This window comes from Coturnix japonica, chromosome 30, assembly GCF_054131305.1.
Source record: "Coturnix japonica strain WE chromosome 30, WE-NBRP24, whole genome shotgun sequence".
Classification (NCBI taxonomy): Eukaryota; Metazoa; Chordata; class Aves; order Galliformes; family Phasianidae; genus Coturnix; species Coturnix japonica.
This window is the reverse complement of record NC_140692.1, coordinates 7,268,811-7,290,330: the sequence shown is the minus strand read 5'-3', so window position 1 is coordinate 7,290,330 and position 21,520 is coordinate 7,268,811. Positions and strand designations below refer to the sequence as shown.

The window sequence follows — 21,520 nt, the reverse complement described above, 5'->3', positions numbered from 1 at the left end:
AGGGACTGACTCAATCAATCTCAAAGCTGTTAACGATTATGTTTTTAGAACTTAGGAAAGCCTGGTGATGAACCAGATAACTGATACAATGTACAGACTTCTTTTGAAGAGAGGAAAAAAAAAAGGGGGGGAGATGATGAAAAATGATAGACCTGTCAGCTTAACTCCAGGTCCTCAGAAGAAAGAAACAGTTTAGAACAACTTAGAAGAGATAGGTATCATTCAACACACCTTTGTCAGGAACAAATTACTATTAATGATTCTAATTTACCCCTGTGAGAAGGTGTCAGAGCAACACAGAGTGGACGAGATGCCAAGAGAGTTTCCAAAACTTTACTAAATTCTCAGGCCAGATAAGCAGCATGGTTTAGATGAGCTATAGAAGGATGAACATCTGTAGGTTGCTCCAAAAATAATGCCTCCTATTTATTTCCACGGACATCACAGTAGATACAAAGAGCACAATAACACTGCTTGATAGAGTAAATTCTCAGCTACTAAACACTATTTCTCAACTCAGATGCTAGCATTAGCTATGCATTTTCACCAGCAGTGAACAAGAGCCTGCAGGTCGCACTTAAAAAATCTGCATGGCCATCTGGAACACAGCTTGTCTTTCACATCACTGTCACCAGTGCTGAAATGTACCATTCACTGCCTCACTGTACTCACATCCACTGATTGGTCACTGTACATGTCCAGCAAACGTCAATGGATGCCATTTTTTCTGCACAGAGAAATTCAGTTCCATTCCTTTGCTTCATGTGCACTTCCATGACAGACGCTATTTTGCCTCTGCTGCCACTTATCACACAGCAACAAAACAGAAGGGGATCCTGGTGGGAAGGTTCAAACTCTACTGCCATACCACCAACATCTGCCTCTGACATCCTCAACCAACATAATAAAATAGGAGGCTTTACTTTCAGAGCAGCTCTTATAAAAATTGCTTAGAAAAAGTACTCTGAAAGTAGCTCTCAGTCTCGCTGTCAAAATGCATAGCTGTTCTAAATGATCTTCTGCAGGACCTGGTCACAGAATTGGTACAATCCAATATTTTTATTAAAGATTTAGATGAAATAGAAAGTATGTTAATTTGATTTGTGGATGAAACCAATGTAAGACAAGTTTGCATTGGAATTCAAAATCATTTTGACAAACTGGAAAAGCAGCCTGAAGTAAACAACTGCAATTCAATAGGGTCAACTACAAGCTACTACAGTCAGGCAGGAATAATCAATGCTACAGACACATGAACGAGGAGCAATGACAAGGTAGCATTTCTACTGGAAAACGACAACATTCTGCACTGCTGAAGACTGCAAGCTGCATGTGAGCCAGCCACTCATGTACCAAAGTGCAGATACAATTCTGGCTGGGTATTAAAAAAAACCTGTACGCTGGCAGGACACACAAATTAATCTGTTCTCTCTGCACTGTTAATCTCTCTGTTAGAATTCTGTTTCCAGACTCAGGAAGCAATTCACAGGGAGACTTGGCACAACTGAAAAAGGTCCAGAGGACATCACTGAAAAGCAAATAAGCTTCTTCCTATGGCTAGTCTAGGTAAGACAAAGAATATATATGGCAAGGACTTCCTATGGCAAGATAGGACTTAAGACAGACAGACAGTTCTAAACATGAGAGTTGTATGAGCTGGAACAGATTACTTACAGAGTCTGGTAATCCCAATATTAGAGATCTCTACAGAAAACTTAGACTAACCTATCAGAAATGATGCAGCTAAGTTGAAGAAAAAAGATGGCTGGTGGAGGTCACCGCCAGCCATTAGCTTCATTAATTTTATGCAACCACAACTAATATGTAGGAACAATAATTCCAACATTAACTGGCAGAGAAAAGGCAAAGGAGTAACAGGACATTTAGAGGACACTTCTGCTAGAACAGCACAGGACAACTTTGATTGGGAATGAGATGTGTTGGTAAGATACCCAAGACTGGAAAATCAATCGCTATTGGACACAGCAGTATTTAAAACCAAATCACTGTAAGGTCAGAAAACAAAAAGATGAGAAAGTATAATCCTGTATCAATATGCACCAATGGAATCAGGCAGTATAAAATGAAAGCTTGAATAAAACTTGCCTATGGTACTGTTAAACCTAGGAGGATTACAGGTCACTCCTTGCAACCTCACTCCTCCTCACAGAAACTCCAGAGAAGATCAAAATGAACAGAATTAAAATGAGCTTTCATTGATGAGCCGTTAGGAACAAATAGATTACTGAAAGCTGTGTACATTTTATCAGCAGCAACCAGGTTTGGCAGGGCTGTTATCGCTGGGTCTTAGTTTATAGAGGTATAGATGAAGGGGAGAGGCCATCTGGGCAGAGCTGCCAAGTGAATCATAACAGATCAGGAGCACAGGGCTTCCCTTCAGAAGGCTGAGCTGGGAACATCGTATTGGGAATTCTTTCTCTTACCAATTTCATCTGATCTCTTCTCTCTAAATCCCTTTTCTATTCCAGGCTTTGTTTCTCTGGGGCCACTTATAACACTCCTTTGTTGTGACTGAAGGAAGGAAACAAAAGAAGCAGGAAAGCATTTTGCTGTATTAAAAGCACAAAGATGGAATGTTTTGTTGACTGAATGTGCACTCTGCATTCTTAACTGTTCTGATCCAAAGCACAGTAAAGTCTTCAGTTGCCTTGGGTCACATTCACAGTACAAGTCAATATTTCATCAGTCTGGTATGGATTACAGAGGACTGAATTATCTCAGCATAAATTCTGGATTGCATTTTATATAGTCCATGGACCTGATATCTCCTTTCACTTTCCTACCTGCATTTTAGCAAAGGCTGCAGGTAGGTGTCATTCAGTAGGGTTTCAATAGACACGTTTCCAGGTCTCATACTGATAGGAAGGTTAGACTCTACAATACAAAGAACAGATTACAGCCATAAACTATGCCTTCTCTTCCACCCTCATCTCCACTCCCCAGTATGATACCTTATTTAACTTATAATTGCAGTACGATTTTTCTTTTGGGGTTGGGATTCTTATCAACTCCACCATTAAGCAAGTGGAATAAACTATATCAGGGCAAACTACAGGCAGGTAAAAATAACGTCTGCAATCTCTTTTCTAGAAATGAATTAGCTCTGGTGCTATAAAATCTCTAACAAGTTGGATTAAAAGACAGACTCCTCTTACATCTTTATTCCCAACAGAAATAGCACTGCTACTGCTGGGAGATTTATTCATGTCACAACCAAAGCACTTCACATTCCCAAGAAGACCAAGTCCTTTGGCTTATACCTCTTGTGACATCCTCAATACATTACCCTTTCCATCCACAGACCAGGGTATATTAGAGATTAATACAGCTCAGCAACTCAAAACACACAGATTGTCAGTCTCAGTAATCAGCCTGAAGAATTTAGAGGACAGTTGTTATTTACTGAAAGTGATAAGAGACCCAGCAGAACACTTAACTCTAAATAAACAATGTGGAAACTTCACTACCCAGAAAGTCCTAAGTGGCAAATACACAGCTCAGATGTTCCTGAATATGGTTTGATTGCATCCATGCTGTGAGGCAGCAAAAGCAAAGGGAGGGAAAGCTTAAGTCAGAAGGCAGGGGGCCCTTCTCACATGGATCTGCTCTCGGTGTTTAGCACTGGTTTGTTAGTTCATTAAGAGTGTGTTAGAAATCAGTCTCTCCATGCTTCTCACCAGCTCCATCGTGCAACAGCGTGGCATTTATTACAATGCACTACTCAGTAATGGGGCCTTCTGGCATGTGAGCAGCAAGGGGTCATACAGAGCCTGAAGGGAGCTGGCAGGGGCTTTGTGCAGCACAGAAGTAACTGCAGAGACAGTTCTTTGCTTCTCTCATAAGTTTCCCTGTAGAGAAGTGTTCCATTAGAACAGTAAGAAGACGGCAACCAAACCCCATCTCCTTAGAAACATGCAATGATTTACCTATTCTACCCTACCACAATGAAGTGCTTTAGCACTTTACCTATCTTAAGCTTGTATTGGTTTCTGCTCACCCTAACGCTGGAAATAAACCCATTCTCCAACAAGCTGTTGCTGCTCACACAAGGACTTGTGATGGAGCTCTAAAAATAGCCAAGTGGCACAACAGAGAGAGCTCCTGCATTCACGCCAACACCAGGATCCAGAGCCCAGGGAGCTGAAAGGGCTGATAATAGCCTCCATCGCTGGGCACTAAGTGGTTAGGCTTTGCCAGCTGCTGAATTCCTGCCAGCCATATGTCTGATATCCTATAATAACCAGCCAGATGTTGGGCTAAGGTAAAGCCTGACAGAGTTCAGAAGGAAAACGGTGTGCCTGCCTCTCATGATCAGCCCTTGCTGATCTTTGAACTCGGCTGTTATCTTGAAGGAAAGCCTCTTCTGAACTTCGGCATGAATCTAATTAATGAGTTAATTCCCTGCTAATCTATTCTCCTCTTTGTGTCCGTTTCATGATTAATTTAGTTCCAGTGAATTTCCTTTACTGACTGCAGAGTAGAAACACACTTCCTACCCTATTAATCTCCACTTCTGACCCATCAGTAGGGGACTAAACAAGGGTAAATGGCTCCATGCTTTTATTTTCTGAGCCAAGTGATTTCTAGCAACGTAAGGTGGAAGGAAGTAGGGAAATTCTGCAGGCACATCATGCCACTACTGTAAGAAAAGGTGGAATAAAGGCTGTCGATTAATTGAAAATTCTGCCCAGTTACATCAACCACACATCTAACAGAGAGGAAAGAACAGCAAGGCTACACACTGCATAGGAATGTCATTCGGATGTAAAGGATCAGATAAATAGCCAAGCCCAAACACCAAGAAGATAAAATCTGTTGAGGGAAACATAGCAGGGATCTGGGTTTTGTTATTCCTGAAGTTCCAAGGCTCCCTCATATATTTCCAAAGATATTTTACTGGTGTGGAAGAGAAGATCTTAACTGGAGAATGCACAGACTTCTCTGTCTACCTCTGCCTCCAGCACTCTTGGGAAATAGAAGGAAATTTGGCCTGTTTACCTGTCTGCTGAGGTAACAGTTACTCTTTCAGCATCTAAGTCTTAGAATGAAGTCCTCTTTGCTGAAAAACGAACATAATCTGCTGTTTAAACTAATAAAAGAACAACAAACCAAAATCAACCTGCATTACTGTTAGCAGCGTACAGACATGACAGAAAGCAGCAGTAAGGCTGACATTTTCTTAGTTAAGCTAAACGACTAATAACTACCTGGAATAACACGGGGAGTGAGCACAAGGCTGCAGCTTTATACCTCTGGATCCCATTCAGGGCCAGGCTGTTTATTTCCTTTAATGCTTTACATCTGTTAGCATTAAACCACACTATCAGCTCTGATGGATTTACATGTATCTTGCTGTTGCATGCATCTCTTGTGAGGCTGAGGGATGGGAAAGGTTACCTTCCCGCAATTGCGTTCCTACCCCCATAGCTCTCATGCAGCCTTCAGGGAAGCATTAAAAAAAGAAAAAGAAAAGTAAAGAGAAGCAAAACCCAAAGAGCTTCCTTCTCCCATGAATTAAACAAAATGTTCTGAGGCTGTATAACATCCATAGGAGAAGAAACGCTGCCGGTGATCAGCATCGCAAACCTTCCTTCTGATGGCACAACGTGTCAAGGACATTTTTAATGAGGGATCAAGGACACTGCTTCTTGAGAGTCATCTTGTTTAAGCTGTGCTAACTGTGGCTTTCTTAGCATGCAAACCCAGCACCTCACAAGAGAGGCAGGAAAGCACCACAAGGCAAAGAAGTATCCTGCTTGCAAGGCTGTTCCTGTCATACCTGCAGGGGAAATAATCTCAGATGTTGCAGAGAGCATCTTTCTATTGATCCTTCCCCAACAGCCGTTAACTTAGAGCCACTCAGTAAGGAGATGGAAATGCCAGAAATGAGGAAAAATACACCAAAATAAGCAGAGACCTGTAGTGAGCCTATCCATTATCCACTTTCTGATAAACCCCAGTCCATATGACAGAAACTACACTTCTGAGAAGCCTAAGGAATCAGTGGATGCTGCATTACAGAAGAGTCTTTCAGATATCTGACACTGCTGGGAATAAACTCCTGATGGACCACGACCAAAAGAAGGACATGAGCTAGCAAAGAGAACAAAGATCAGAAGTTATGCAGGGATGCTGAGTACACTGCTCCCAGTTTCTCTCTATCTCCAGGTGCTGGGTCATGCATGACTAGATTTCCCAAGCAGTACCTGGTGTATGGCCAGCAGCAGCAGTATTAGAGGCTTAGCTTTCAGGCCTTGCTCTCCAGGGACTTCCTCCACTTGGAGCAGAGGCTTTGATCCTGAGTAGTACATTTGCACAAAAAGAACCTGGGTATGATTTTAAAGAGAGAGAGAGAGAAAAGTGAACACAAGCTTTGCTTCTGCATCTTATGTCTCCAATCTGCTCCTTGAAAATGGCAAAGACATCTCAGACATATTGTCAAAGGACCCAACTAATTTTTCAGCCTAATCCATTCTTTGTATCTCCATGAAAAAATAATATATATATATATGTATATACAGAAAATTCTTGAAATTAAGGCAGTTTTTCACTTCCATGAAAGCAGGGAGGGATCTTAGGTCCCAGCTTCTTATGGGGACCCTCTATCTTATTCACTGCTCCTGTGCTGCCCACAAGCTGCCAGCATGACATCCTCATCCACTCAACTCTCTCTTTTCCATTTCATCCTTTCTGGACTAATTAGGTGAGAACCGTCTTCAAGTCAGACATAATGCTGAAATCTAAAAGATCTAAATATAAAAAGTGACATCATTTCTTACGGGCATGCATTCCCACCTGAGAGACTCTGGTTTCCTTCACAACCCCTCTTTGTGGCCAGCAATCTTCCAAGATTATTACTTAAAGATAAAATGGTTTCTCCAACACATTCATCAAATCAGGTGATGATAAGGCTGATTAATCCAGGAACCTCCATCCTTCCTGAAAACAATAAACTGCAAGGCCTACAGACAACAGGATGGAAAATATTACAAAACTTATTTTAAGAAATGCTCTGCTTTCTCTATCGAAGCCATCCTGAATTCCTGTCTTCCTACATGTTAAAGGATAACACATAGAATCACAGAACAACCCAATTTGGAAGGGACCCATAGAGATTACTGAGTCCATACTGGACCACCCAAAAATCAGATTGTATGTCTGAGTAGATAAATAAGGACGGTTCCAGAGAAGGTGATTAAAGTCATTAGAGCAATAGGAAGGCTAAAAAATATGAGTGTCTTTCGTGACCAGATGCACAAGAGAGACAATCATTGTTTACAAAATAACTGGCAATTTGGGCACTCCCAATTATTCTCTCTTACAGCAGAGGACAAAAATGCATTTGCAAAGGTGAAAGCGCAGCTGAAGAGAGGAAACATTTTCTGAGCAACACACAGCTGATCTATGAAACTCAACTGATAGACTCAAAAAGCATTAACCACTCGTACAGAAAATAAGAACATTGGAACATTTCATTAGAAAGGATTATTGTTATTATAATTACTTGGAAAGGCTATAATTTCTCACATTTCCAAGTATAAATAAATAACTGTCTGAAGATAGAAAGGCATTCCCCCATATGGTGGGAATAGTTTGTAATTGTCCACGATGGCAATTTCTTGCATCTCTCTGAAATCTCTAATGCTGGGCACTGTCAGGAAGGACTCCTGACTGGCTGAACATCGTACAATGGATCCTGTCTCATGATTCACATCTTCACAGATGAAAATACAGGTTGTGTGTTACAATGAAAAATAAGTATTAATGCGATGGAAAGCCTGACAAGACAAATCCAGGTAGCAATACCCAAATTCTTGGCTGCCCCCTGCAGTTCAAAGGAGATCAAACACTGTTTTGTTGTTTGATACTGGGAGTTTGCTTGCTATTTGAATACCTTGGACTTTTATCTTTTAATGAGATGCTGATGCTTTATGGAAGATACTGTAGAATGGCATCTTCAGAAACAATTCTGAAGTACACAGTGTAATGTAAAAACTTGTTGAGCAGCCCAGACAGAACAAACAGATTACACAGGAATAGACAGAATAGACAGGAATAGATGCTTTCTATTCCTCCCTTTATTTCTTATTTCTAATGACACTGCCCTGATAGCTCTTCTTGAATTTAGTTTCTTCCATTGCTTACTCTCCCTCCAAGCTCCAATTCCTCTAACTCTTTTTTGAAAGAGGGATTTAAGGTAGTAACTAATTGTTAATGCTTAATAGGAAGCCATTATAGTTTAACAGGTAATAAGATACCATAAATAACACTGCTGGTAATGCACTTTTAAATGGTTAAGGATGTACTTGAAAGCGTAACCACACAAAGCCTGCTTCTGTTACTTTAAAAATGAAACTCATCCTTCCAGAAATTAGCTTCACATCCATCCGAAAAACACAAGTTTTACCAAGAAGAAATGGATGCAGGATTGAGAGACATATTCAGCAAGGGACTCCGACTGCATCAGGGGAGAAACATGGAAAGAACACGCTCTAATAGCTGGAAACAGCTGTTTTTTCTTCTATCCTCTTACAGTGTACAGACCCTGCTTCTCCTTCCTGCTCTGGTGGTGGCCAGTGCTTGGCATGTTGTCTTTGCTCAGCCTGAACTACTGTTATCTACAGACTGGCCGTGGCCAAAATGGCACAGGTCTTCATCTTGTGAGTGAACTCCCCCAGTATTCATGGGAATTGGATTTGAGATTTTAGGCTTTATTTTTGTGTGTCTGTGTTCTTCAGATGTTAAGTATTCACAGAACCATACTCAGGTTGAAAGGGACCTCAAGGATCATCAAGTTCCAACCCTCTGTGAAGATCCGTATGAAGTATTAACATCACATGATCTTATCATCACATCTTTGCAGGCCCAGCTCCAGCCAAATTCTCACAAATTCTTCCTGCTAATATCTCATTTAGCTTATACATCTTAATAAACCCCCACTGTTTCTGAGACGATATAATGAATCGCCACAGGCTACAGCAGCTGGCTTACATGTTTATGCCTCTATGCATATATGTCCATGTACATGTGTGTGCTGGGTCTAAAAACACCAACCTGCACGTATTTACCTCAGTCTCACACAATACTCCTGCCATGTCTGTCTCTCTAATATCTCATATGGCAGCAAGCAGCAGGGGCTGCGCATGAGTCACAGCCACAATACACTGCACAGCCAGAGCCTCTGACAGAATATACAATAGAGCTGAGATGTCAGTGGAGGTGGCTTTGGAGTACTTTAAAAATGCTGTTCAAGTGCCAACTTTCACCTCCAAATACGACACTTTGTTCGCCCACCCACTTTCGTTCCAAGTTAAATGTTCCTTTTACTGCAACTCGACAGCTTTAATTATGAATTTATCTGTCTTTTTCTATCCCTATAACTGTTCAGTCTCTCATTTGTCTTGCTAAGATTTTTGATATGCTCCTAGATAGCAGCTGTATACTGTCACCACAGTACAAGTGGCCTGGTCAGACTCTCATTTGCAGGCTGGGCATCAGACCAAAACCTGCAATAAGCTGTTTGCCTCGAAAGCACAAATCTCATGTGTTCCCTCTGCAGAGAAAGAACAGAGAGATGGGGACACAGTGTGCTGATGAGCATCACTGTATCAGAACCGCAATGCTTTCCTTTGCTCTTATTGCCTGAGAAACTTAAATACATATAAAATTCTGACCTGAGGAAAACGTGGATCCCACTGATGGTTTCACTGAGGATGCAGCTCCTTCTATCATATTTTGCCCACGACAGAAGACATCCATTTTAAACACTAATGTTTTAAACAGTAGCAGCACACGTAACCCTGCCGCCATCAATGCTGTGCAGGACTGATGTGTGGTAAAGCCTTCACCACCTAGCTCTGCAATAATGTTATATGGAGTGTCCTAACACTGCCTCTTAAACACCTGATCCATGGTCAACCCAAAATTGTCGCATCTGGCTGCATTCAAAATGACTGTAAGTCTAAACATATCAATCCTCTCATTATCCTTTGTGACTTCTAGGAAAGACTCTATCCCGTTCCAGTGTCAGCACTATCCTGGTCTATAAAGATCACCTCAGACGGAAGTGCATATCCCTCATAATCCAGTCTTTTGGGAGATATTTCATAACTTCATAAATTAATGTTGATTGCTTTAGAAGTAAATTTTTATCCCAGCATGTGAAGGGACCCAATGACTTCCACATTTCAAGTACGATTTTAAGGGAAAAGGACTGTACCACAGAAATACAGATGCTCCTAATCAATACGAAAATGTCTAATACCAGGCAGTAGCAATGTGCCTCACAGAAAGGGCAATGCAGAGCCCATTTGTTCTGCTGGATATATACAAGTTCATTATCGGTACTCCAGTCAGATCTGTACGTGTACAGTAATTTGAATAACCTTCGATATGATAGCATGCAGTCCTTCTGTGATTCCTTTTTCTGCCATTTGCTCTTTTCATCTCATCCCTTCCTACTGCTGTTTAAATTGCTATTATTAGCTATTAAATGATAAATGAATTACCTCTGAAGTAAGCATGAATAATTGTTCCCAGCCTGAGATAGGCTTGGACTGGTATTTGGTAACAGTCAACAAGATCTGTGTGGCTCCCAAGGTTATTTCATAATAATAATAAAAATCAATAGGAAGAAAACAGGGACAGCTCCAGAAAGTGTTAATGAAAAGTTGCTGAATTACAGTGGCTCACCTGTGCACAGCTACATAAAAGCCTTCTGAATACCAAATACATTAATTATAGACTGCATTGCTCGGCTGAACCTCCACAGAATTCATTGGGCTTGTATTCTCACACTAACAAAGGAGAGACGCTGAAGAGTGCTGGATGAGAAGGATGAAGGGAGGGAGGGATGGAAGAAAGTTCATGTTCTTATTTACAAAACACAATTATCAATATATATGTACTGAGAGTAAAATCTGAATCCAGTAATAGATCTAAATCCAAAGTTGGAGGTGTTTCCTCTCATGAGCAGGCACATCAAGGTTTTACGTCAGACCCTGGACAGAAAGAAGATACTCCCCTTTTGCAGCATCTGTATGAAAGAGCACTGTAGAGTATATATGTATTTAAGCAATACCTCCTGGTAGTCATAAACTGATTCTGACTCCTTACAGTAATGTGAGTCTACCCCAGAACTCTGCAGCTGCTCTCATAGCTGACACACTCCTTTACTGTTAAAAGTTAGGCGGTGCCCTTGAAGAGTTATATGAAATACATTAGCAGCTCCTTTTGCTCCATGTTCTACACCACTAACATGACACAGTATGGCAAACACGAAACTTGGATTTACCTAATAAGCTATCACCATCACCATGCCCTTTTTGCTCAGGCATCCAAACACAGGAATATCACATTCATAGATGTTCACAAAGCAGTAGAAACTTCAAATTCCTCTAACAGCTACATAACCTGTGACCAAGCTAAAAAATGGAATCAATAAATAACCTCTCCTTCTGAAAGCTGCCCCAAGATATTTAATGTCTACAGATGATCAAGGTTAAAAATGTTCCAAATCTTTACTTAAAGAAAAATGAACGTTCAATCAAACAGAAATCTGAATCAAAACTACCAGATGATTCCTGCTGATGTTTTCCAGGGAATTAGATTCACAAAATGATGAAAGAGCCCTTTCATCTCCATGCATGTGTCAGAGGACTCCCCAGAGTCCAACCGTACAGACTGCCCCAGTGGATCAGGTACTCAGCCTGTTGGAACCATGAGGAGATGGGGCATTTGGGAGGGTGAAGCACTGTCTTGCACTCAAACACTTCAGCCAAAATTAGTTCCAGTTCATATAATTTAAACGAACAAACAAAAAACTGTAACAACAAATGAAACCCACATTCACCTGTAAGCAGAGGAAGACACAAACCAGGAAGCAAGGGAGCCATTTGCCATCACTGCACAGAACTATCATGTCGTAATTCTGCTGTTTAAATATGTGTTAAAGATGCATGAATTGAAACCAACACGCCTCGTTCCTTCTTTGTTCTTTTGCTCTTTGAACTTCCCACCTTTGGGTCTGCTTCACTCTATTTTGATCTGAATGGCATTTTGGCCACATAGCTTAAAAGATGAGCAGAATTGCTTGCACAGCCATAATCAGGCGAGGATGCATTACAGAGAAGAGATGGGAAATCCAACAGTTCAATACTATCTAGGATTGTGATGGTGCATCAATGAAGTATAGGAGAAGAGCAAGCACAGTTCCAAATGATCTACAAATCCTTCTTGTATATTATTGGATTTGCCATCCACTCACTGACCATTTTAACTGCTCACTGTATGGAAGATGAATAGATTGCACCTGGACAAAGGGCCATGGTAGTGATTAAACATTCTGCTTCTGATTAATATCACAGTAAGGTATATTTACCATCTGGGGAGGAGAGAAATTTATCTCTGTTCAAGAAACATAAGAAATGATAAAGAAACACAAGAGATGAATAATATCTGAGTCAGCAGAAAACACTTAATGACTTTGCAAGGGTCTGCCTCAGTATGTAAGAAACACCTCCCAAACAAAGGGCTACAACTGCTGCAGTGTTTGCAAAACACTCAAAGGCACAAATGCAAAAAGAGAATGAACAGAAGTGCCATCCGTTCAAAACATGAGGAAAAAGGGGAAAACACCCTTAACAAGGTAATGCTTTCTGAAACCTGCTCTTAGTGAGCAGTCACTTCTCATCCTCTTTGTGGTCATGAAAAATGTGAAGTTACCTGGGCAGCACTGACTTAAAACCCAATTGTTTCATAGCAAATGAGGCATGAAACTTATTATCAAAAAACATGATGTCTGAAGTACATGCTGTCATTTTGTTTTCCCAGAAGACAGCTTCCGAATGCCTGAACTGACTGCAAGACATGGCTGGAAATACAAGAATTAGTGGCTCTTCTTGAGCAAAAGCAGAGTTGTGAGGCCAACATCTACAGCACTGTATCTTTGTGAGATAAGAGAGTAAAATGCCTCTACAATCAACTGATACATTACCTTGTTTTTCAGAAGATGGCTGCAAAATGCAGTTAACCCTCCACATATTTGACATTTGACTTGGCAGAATGGTCCTTAAAACTGGCCTGCTGGTAGAGGAATAGCCTTTTGATGCAGAAAAACACCTATAAAAAGTTTCTGAAAAGAAAAACCCACAAACTACTAAGTTCTTTAGTAGGTCTTGTGCAATATGAGGGTGACGGCACCTAAACAAGTGTGAGAGTTAAGGAGAAATGCCCCAGGGGCACAGGATGCTAACTAAAAGCTGGCTGATACCTTGAACAATTTAACCACTAGACAGGCAGTTATGAGAATTGTATTAGGATGATCAAGAGTTTGTTCCATCCCCAGATGCATCTATGCTTCTGAAGTTTGCAGGATGTTCTCTGGATGATATTCTTTTTGGAAACATTTAAAGAATCACTTGTTTTTGTCTTCAACTAATAATCATGGGAAGCAATATATTAGGTACCAACAACCTTTGGAGTACTGGTTCCAGGACTCTCCTAGCACATCATTTACATACCATTTAAACAGAGCTAAAACAAAAGTCCCCTTACTAGACTTTCCCCAGTTTTAGAAAGGTACAGCATTGAGTAGAGCATTGAGTAGGAAGTAAATAGGAGGTTTTTGTGGAGAGAGAATATCTGAGTAAGGAACTTGCAGTGTACTGTAGAGATTTCAGAGTTAAACTATTTCCACACAGTCAAGCACTTTCAGGTAATCCAGAATCCTATGATCTCACTGCATCTCATGGCAATAATCTCAGTAGTTACCTGTTGGTCTTTAAGACAGCTGCCCTTAGAGAACCAGAGATGAAGAGTTGTTATGTGAATTTCATGTTCTCCAAGGATTTCCAGGTTCTGGGGGAAATACTCTACTGTTCTATTAGTAATGTAGCCCCAGAGACAAAAATTCAACTCCCTTTTTGCTTATTTTCAGATATAGCTACTTTGTTACCCTGCCTCTGCTGGGAACTTACTACACAGTTAATGCTCCTGAATGACTTCATATACTGTATGTGCTAGACTGAGGTCAAGAAGGAATTCTTGCCTGTGTTCCAAAATACATTTTGTTAGGACCACTAAAGGTTTAGCACACCTTTCTTCGGCTCACTGGAGACTGTACACTGAACACTATGAAATCAGGTGGGAGAAATCCCCCATTCACACAAGATGCCTCCATTAGACCAGTCATTTCCCCAGTAGCTATTACCTTGCTTCGATCTACCGCTCACTGACTCTGACAGAGCAAATAGTTTATTCTAGAGAAGTAGCCAGTGTCCAGCCTGCTCCTTCATCCTCCTCACAGCAGTAGCGGAAAAGTAAGGCTGCAAAATGCCCTGAGCAGAGAGAGCTCTAAGAGGAAAATTAAAAGACACATCCAGTTATAAACGTTGACAGGTGAAAATGTTCGCTGTTGGAGGGAGATGCTGAGATGCCAAGTCAATGCCACGCACACCAGACACCATGACAAAAAAAAAGACACAAACGCAGAACATGAACCGTAGGAGTTTCGTAACATAAAAGACCTCTGGCTTGTGATCTATGTACCTTTGCCATGAGACATATCACCTGGAAGTCAGATCTGTCCAGTACTGGATTAACTTCTCTTTCCATGGCTTGACCTGTCACCCGGAGTACTATAGAGACGGGCACTCAGAAATGCACATTTAGAAAATTAGATAGATGTATTGAACATAAGCACTGTGCAATTAATCTCACTGATCACAGCTGGAGTGGTCAGAGCAATTTCAGCATGTTTTCTGCAAAATAGAACCTTATCAACTAAATAAAGATCGTATTTTCATCAAGGTCGAGTGACAGTCATCGTTTTCTTCTGACACTGTTAATCCTGCTCTGATAGGAAACATCCATATGTGTATCTTTCTCTAGGTGAGAAAGTCAGTCAAGACAGTCTTCTGCAACACGCTCTACCAAAAACAAACTTAAGCTGCAGTCAGACCCATTGGCTCCCACTTAAACACCCACTATTCATTACACAGTACAGAGGTCTGGAAAAGGGATTGCCTGCAAGGTGTTTAAACCACCTCTGCTCACAGTGTAAAGCACACAAGAAAGACATCCCACAGTGTAACCATTTAGGTCGCTCCTGTGTAGCACCTGCAGGCCCCGAGTTCAACTCTGCTTTGGCAAAGGTACAAAAATAATTTGGGTTATTTCCATCCTCACAAGAGGAAAGCATAGAAAGTGTTCAAGTGTTTTTTGTGGTAACTACAGAAGACAACAGCACTGGTTCTAAGCTATAAACACTTCCTGCTCCTTAAACCATGAAAGACAGCTCTAGTCTTGGCAAAAGTAGACTATAATTACCATTGATGTAGTGACACACCACCAGTAAGCAGAAAGACTCTGCTGAGCTCCCTGTGCTACCTAAATGGAGAAAGACTGGATTTCATCTTTACAGAGTAAGATTAGACCGAGTGGAACCCCACACTGCAACCTCCAGTTCTGATGGATAATCAGTTTTTTATTTCATAGTCTATGCATTATTTTATTTCAAAGTCTGAGCTGGGGGAGAGGCCTGGATACAGCTGCTCTCCTGCCCATAGCGGTGTGCTCTCTTTATTCTGCATTCTTCCTTTGGTTGCTTTAGGCCTCTTATTCCCTCTAAAATCAAATTATGCAGTTCTCTTGGCGAGACTCAAAGAAACCCAGAAGCAAAATATTAATTTTCTGAATCAGAATCAATAAGCTGCACAATCCTTTTCAATGAATTATTTATCATAAAATAGAATACACTTACAAGCCAAGCCCCTTGGTCCCCACATCTCCCTTTTCCTGATCTTTTGCAAAAAGCTCCTGTAATATGGCAAATCTTTAGACAGGAGCAAACAATGTAATGTTTACTTGTACTACAAATGCCAACTAATTGCACCTAACCCATCAGAACTCCATAAATCTGCAATTCCACCCACTGGAGTGAAAATGAACAAGTAACCATCACACTGCCTTCAGCAGTGACATCCCATCCCCAGATGACACAGAACCTTGAAGGGACAGAGCGCTTTGCTTTTGACCACCACAAACAGATATGGAATGGCATGGGAGCTGTACAAGGTAAGGGATTTTTCTTTAATTCTTAACTTCTTTAAAAGTATTTGTCATTAGAGAGCTGCTATATTGGTAAAGGTTCATCGCCCACACAACATCAGGAAAAATGAAATGAATGCTCACTAACATGAAACCAACCAAAGAAAAAGGTAATGGAAAACCACACAAATGAGAGGAAGTGCTCATGGAGTTGGTATGACCAGATGGCTTATTTTCAGTGTCTGGGACAAGTCAGAGTTCAATATTTTCCTTCCCTGAAGTTACTTTCATGCAAAAACTCCTCCAGCTCTAATTCAGAATTGGAAAATCTGATTTATATCTCAAATTCATCCACCTGGCCAGGCTTCAGTAGCTCTCTCTAATGAGACACCAACGATTTCTCGGATGGCTGTCCCCAGTACTGAAACCATTTAGGATACATGTTAATTGCTTCATTTATGTGTTCATATGTACAAGTGAGCACAGCTATACAAAAGGAATGTCTCTATATTTTAGTTCTCTTTTTTTCATTGTTCCCCATAAACATTAAAAACCACGAACAAGCTTGTAAGAATGGTTTCAGGCATGAGGAACAGGTGGTGCGAATGTCAGTTAAGTATTCCTGCAGGGGGAAGACTGGAAGTTTGCTGTAAATTATGGGGGCATTTCTGCAACAGAAAAAATTGGCTTTTCATTGATGAAGCTGGAAGCACTCTTTGATAACAAACCCACTGGGAACTTCAAATCATATCACATCACTCAGTTATTTTTTCCTCCATTTGTCTTGGAAAACCAATATTGCAAGAGTAAGTGCTTGCATGTAGAACTAGGAATAGCATGGTTTAGAAAGAGCACATACATTTCTGCTTCATCACAGCTGAAGCATCCCATATTCTGACCTTTACCCAGGCCAAATTCCCCACATATGAGGCAACCTCACTTGCATACATCCCATTGAACACAGGAAGCTAAGAAATGAATTTTGCAATTAGGAAAAAACACCTCCCATATGGTTGTTTGGATAATGACTTCATCACACGCACCAAAAATCACAAACCTATGCTTCATATGTCTGTAGGATACAATGCTGTGAGGAAAAGAGGAATGACTGTGCGAATCCTTGCAGAATCAGGCATACTGTTTCTAAATCATACCATCAAAGTCCTTCACCTAGAGAACATCTTCCCTGTAGGAGATTGACTCCACAGAGGAGATCTGAGGTGGACAGAGTATCACCTGAAACTTCAGTTTCCTGTTGATGAATTCACTGAGACAGTGCCATCCATATGCTCAAGTAATATTTTGAGAGGAAAATGAAATTTGTAAGGAAACTGTCACTGACCTTTGTGCCCGGTCTGTTATTGTTATCTCTTCCTCCAGATCTAGGAGTAGCGCTGCCTGAGCCATCACCTTCTTGCTGCAGGGCAAGGATTTGAGGTGCAGAATGAGCAGAGCAAGGCAAAACTTGCTTCCCATCTCCTCCAGCTCTTGAGTTCCCAGCTGCAGGCCCTGGTGGAAAAAAGGAGGAAGTTTCATTGCTGAGTGTACAAAGCGCAGGTGCTGGGAGACTGTTTTTCAGAAGGACAGCTCTTAGTATTACAGTATCACCTCATTCAGGTTCCCATACAGTCAATCATGAATTCAATGATAGCATTTGTTCTACAGGATCTATTCTAAAATAGCTTCTATTTTACAGAGGCAACAGAGGCAAGTAGTGTAACTGCTCTGGTTACTTACACTGAAGTTGTCACTGTACAAATTAGACTCATACCCCAAGAGGATCTGACTAAATACACTCTTACAAATCATTAGGTCTCATCTTTTTTCTCTCTCTAGAAGCGTCATCTCCCTAAGCAATGGGAAACAAATAGGTTTTATGACTGTAAATACTGGACAGTGGCAGAGATTAGAGAAAAAACAGTGAAGAGGGGAAGGACGGAACATCTTTAACAAGTTATGAATTGCTTTTTAAGAAAATCAATTACAAAGTAATTGCAAAATAACAAATAACTCTGAGGAATTTCTCAGTGTATTAAAAGCCTATGTCTCTAGTAGGGACGTGCAGGCAAAGAAATGCAAAAACAGGACTGGGATTATCAACATCACCTTTCCAAGAGGACTCCTTCAAGCTGTGGATCCTCACATGGAAGAGCCCTGACTTTGAATTGTCTGTGCATGCTTTTTCACTACTTAAAAAAATAAAGACCCAACAAAAAAGTAACACATCAAGGGCCTACATAGGAGTAATCCGGTGTAATTACTGGTAGTTTCTCACAAGCAGTGAGATGGCAAGAGACCAAAAAAAACCTCCAAAACCACAAAAGAGTCACCGAAAATAACCCAAAGAAACTGCAAAATCCCTCATCTTTGGCATTTAGTGATCACATCATGTGTTACTCCTTAATGCTATCACACCAGGGGTTGAATCAATTGCTGAACAATTGCAGCCTTTGTCAGTATCAGCCCCGTGTGCTTTTGAAGCACAAACCATTTCTGCAGCCAACCTTCTGACAAGAACTCCAATCCCATTTCCAAGACTGTTTCCTTAGCAACTGCCATAAGTCCGTGCTCACAGCCCTGGCACCAGCCACAAGCACAGTGTGTGCTCCACACCAGCATGGCCTGCTCTTGACCCTTCACTCGGTGTTTGTTACTGCACATCTTACAGGTAACAGAGCCCATATATTATATATATTATATATTATATATATATAATATACCAGTAACTGATAACAGGGGGCTGAGCTCCAGTCTCCTGTTTCTTAGTAGTTAGTTTTGTTTTGCCTTCTTTAATTTGTTTATGTTTCCTATGTAAGGTTGCACTTATAATTTCTCTAGGATCTTCTGCACAGCTGAGAGAAATTGGGAGCCAACAGCATGGAGGTGGATGGAAAAAAGAGGCTTCCCAAGTGACCATCTACAGCTCCCTTGTAATGCTTTTTTTTGGTTCATGTTTGTTAGAGGCCACAAAATGTCTTACAAGGCGAATGCCTTCACTTCAACTCCAGCAAGTCCAGCATGTACAAATAAAATCTAACATTAAAGCAGCCCTATCTGATAACAAACACATTTTCCTATAGTAACCACATTGAAATTCTGCTTGTTTTCTCAAACTATATGAATAAATATGAATAGGTAATTATAATAATGAATAATGAACAAATAATGCATTATTTTGAGCTTGTACATATACTGAGTGGTTGGACAGCTAGATAAGCAGAGGACATGCCTAGAAGAGCACACAAACAATATGAGAAAACAGAGCCTCCCTGCCAGGCGTAGACAAAGGACTCTGGAGATCTGACTTCTGCTCTCAGAAAGTCTCTTAAATATCTTTAAAGCAGTCAGCAAATCTCTAACACCATTTCTTCTCCCATCCTAATCACTGCAAGCTTTGCTAAGTAAGAGCCAGGTGCAATGAACTATAGTAATTATAAATAATGGGAAGAAAATAGATGAAGAGGCTTAGAGGAACCAATGGTCATTAATACAAAACAACGAGGGCCTAGCAGCTCTACATAGATTCCTCACTTCCATTATTTTACTTCAGAAGACATTTTAGTGTGGCAGTTACAATTGGCAGGTGGAAATGGTGACATTTCTGAGCAAAAATAAGTCACTTCCACAGCAAAGGAATTATTCTCTCAGGGGTAAAAAATACAAGGAACATCTTGGGGCTTTCCCTGGGGTGTATCTTAGGGTCCTGTTTCCAGGATCCAGGCAGCACAATAAATACCTATCAATCCAGGAGATGCGAATAGTGACAGTGCTAAAACTCAGCCTGTGGGCTTACAATTCCCCAGGGTTTTATTCAGGAAATGAAGAGGCCTTAGGAAACTATGAACAGAGAAATAATAATAATAAAAGTATAATACACCTGAGAAGCCTCAGACAGTAAGTGCTCATGCTCTGAAGTTAGCTGCTTTATGATGGACCCATATTGCTTCGAGAACAGACAGCTCGGGAATAACAGCTGGAAACCTCAGCTAGAACATTACAAGTTAACACATTTAATTCACTTCAAACACAGGCAGTCTTTTATTTTCCAACTCAGACAATGCTCTCCCTCTTCTTCCTCAGCTCTCAGCAGAGGCAGGAGCTGGAGCTGCATTGGTGACTACCATTAAAGTGAAGATGCTGACAGAACTGATGCATCAAACTAACAGCATTAATGATATCTGCCAGCAGTGCCAAGAGCTGGTGCTCTGGGTAGAAACCAGCCCCTCCTGCCTTGCTTGAAATTCTTGAAATTCTACAAGAGATAAAGAAAGAGAAGTGGTGAACTTTTGATTTTGGTTAAGAAGCTCCACAGCAGTCAAGCTGAATTGTTTCTACTCACAGTGACAATATATAACCCGTTTGCCACTACCATGCAGGAGGAAGCTGTTCTACCTGCCATCAGGTCCTCTGCAATGTCCTGAACTCTCAGAGACCCTATCTTTCCCCATCACAATCCTACATGGCTCCATCCTCCTCTGGAGGCATCTGTATGAGAAGCGGAGTGCAGTGCAGTCTTCCAAGCCAGCAAAATCTAAGCAAAGTCTGAATCAGAAAACTGTACCAGAAAGCTGCAGACAAGATCATCAGTCTTAATTAGTTTAGCCTCATGGATATGCTAACAAAGGTATTCTTCTTTGATGATCAGCTCATATCTTTGCATAGTTTCTGCTCTTCATAACATGAAAGTGCCAGTCTGGATCAGCATTGGCTCAATACACACATTGCTGCGCAATACAAATATGCCCACTGGTCCCCTGGGCCCCCTCATGCATGTCTTTTGAAGACATAATGTTAAAGGATAACAGGTTTATAGTTTCCTGGCTGTTATAAAGAATAATGGAACTAGACATTATTTGCTAATCTCTTCTCATTTTTTCATACCACAGCAGACAGTATGGTAAGAGACATCACCATGCTCTAATATCTGGATGTATCTGTATATATGATTTGGTGGGAAGAAACATTCCAGAGGAACTCAACATGGCTAATCAGATGAATTAAATGAACACAACCTATTAGCTCTTGGTCTAGTTAAACCAGTACATTTGTTCTCTGCCCAAACTGTTTTTATCATAACAGGGCAGTGAGGTGTTCATCTGCATCTCCTAAATGACACTGTGTCACAGTAATAGGAAACACGGAAGGAGGGGGAAAAATAAGAAAGCTATTCCGTGATTTATCATTTGGCCAAGATAATGGCAATAAAAATTCTCCTAATGAAAGGTGATGAAATTATACCGGAAAAAGAGTTCATTCGCATTCAGCACTGATGCATCAACTATATATTCACAACTAAATGCTTCCAACGTCTCTCAATTTACCTAAAAACACATCACAGGCTAAGAGACAATGTAATGGGAAAACTTCGTTATTCATTACTCATATGCTTTAAACAACCCCACAAGCCAAAGGCAGCGATAGTTTCATAACACAGATATTGTTGAAGGTGGAA

At 40.8% G+C, this 21,520-nt stretch overlaps 1 protein-coding gene and 1 long non-coding RNA gene across 2 annotated transcripts in view; one reads left to right on the top strand and one right to left on the bottom strand.

The window, feature by feature from the left end:
- The window catches only part of LOC146755839 (cytosolic carboxypeptidase 4-like), a 95,379-nt gene that overhangs the window by 5,992 nt on the left and 67,867 nt on the right, over positions 1-21,520 (bottom strand). Inside the window, exon 5 of the mRNA XM_085525284.1 lies at positions 17,411-17,577. Within this exon, the coding sequence (XP_085381410.1) occupies positions 17,411-17,577 (167 nt within the window). The remainder of the gene's footprint in view (positions 1-17,410; positions 17,578-21,520) is intronic.
- LOC146755840 (uncharacterized) lies at positions 18,348-20,378 on the top strand. The gene is made up of 3 exons (XR_014937917.1): positions 18,348-18,736; positions 18,907-18,998; positions 20,149-20,378. It is a non-coding gene; the product is annotated as an uncharacterized LOC146755840 (long non-coding RNA).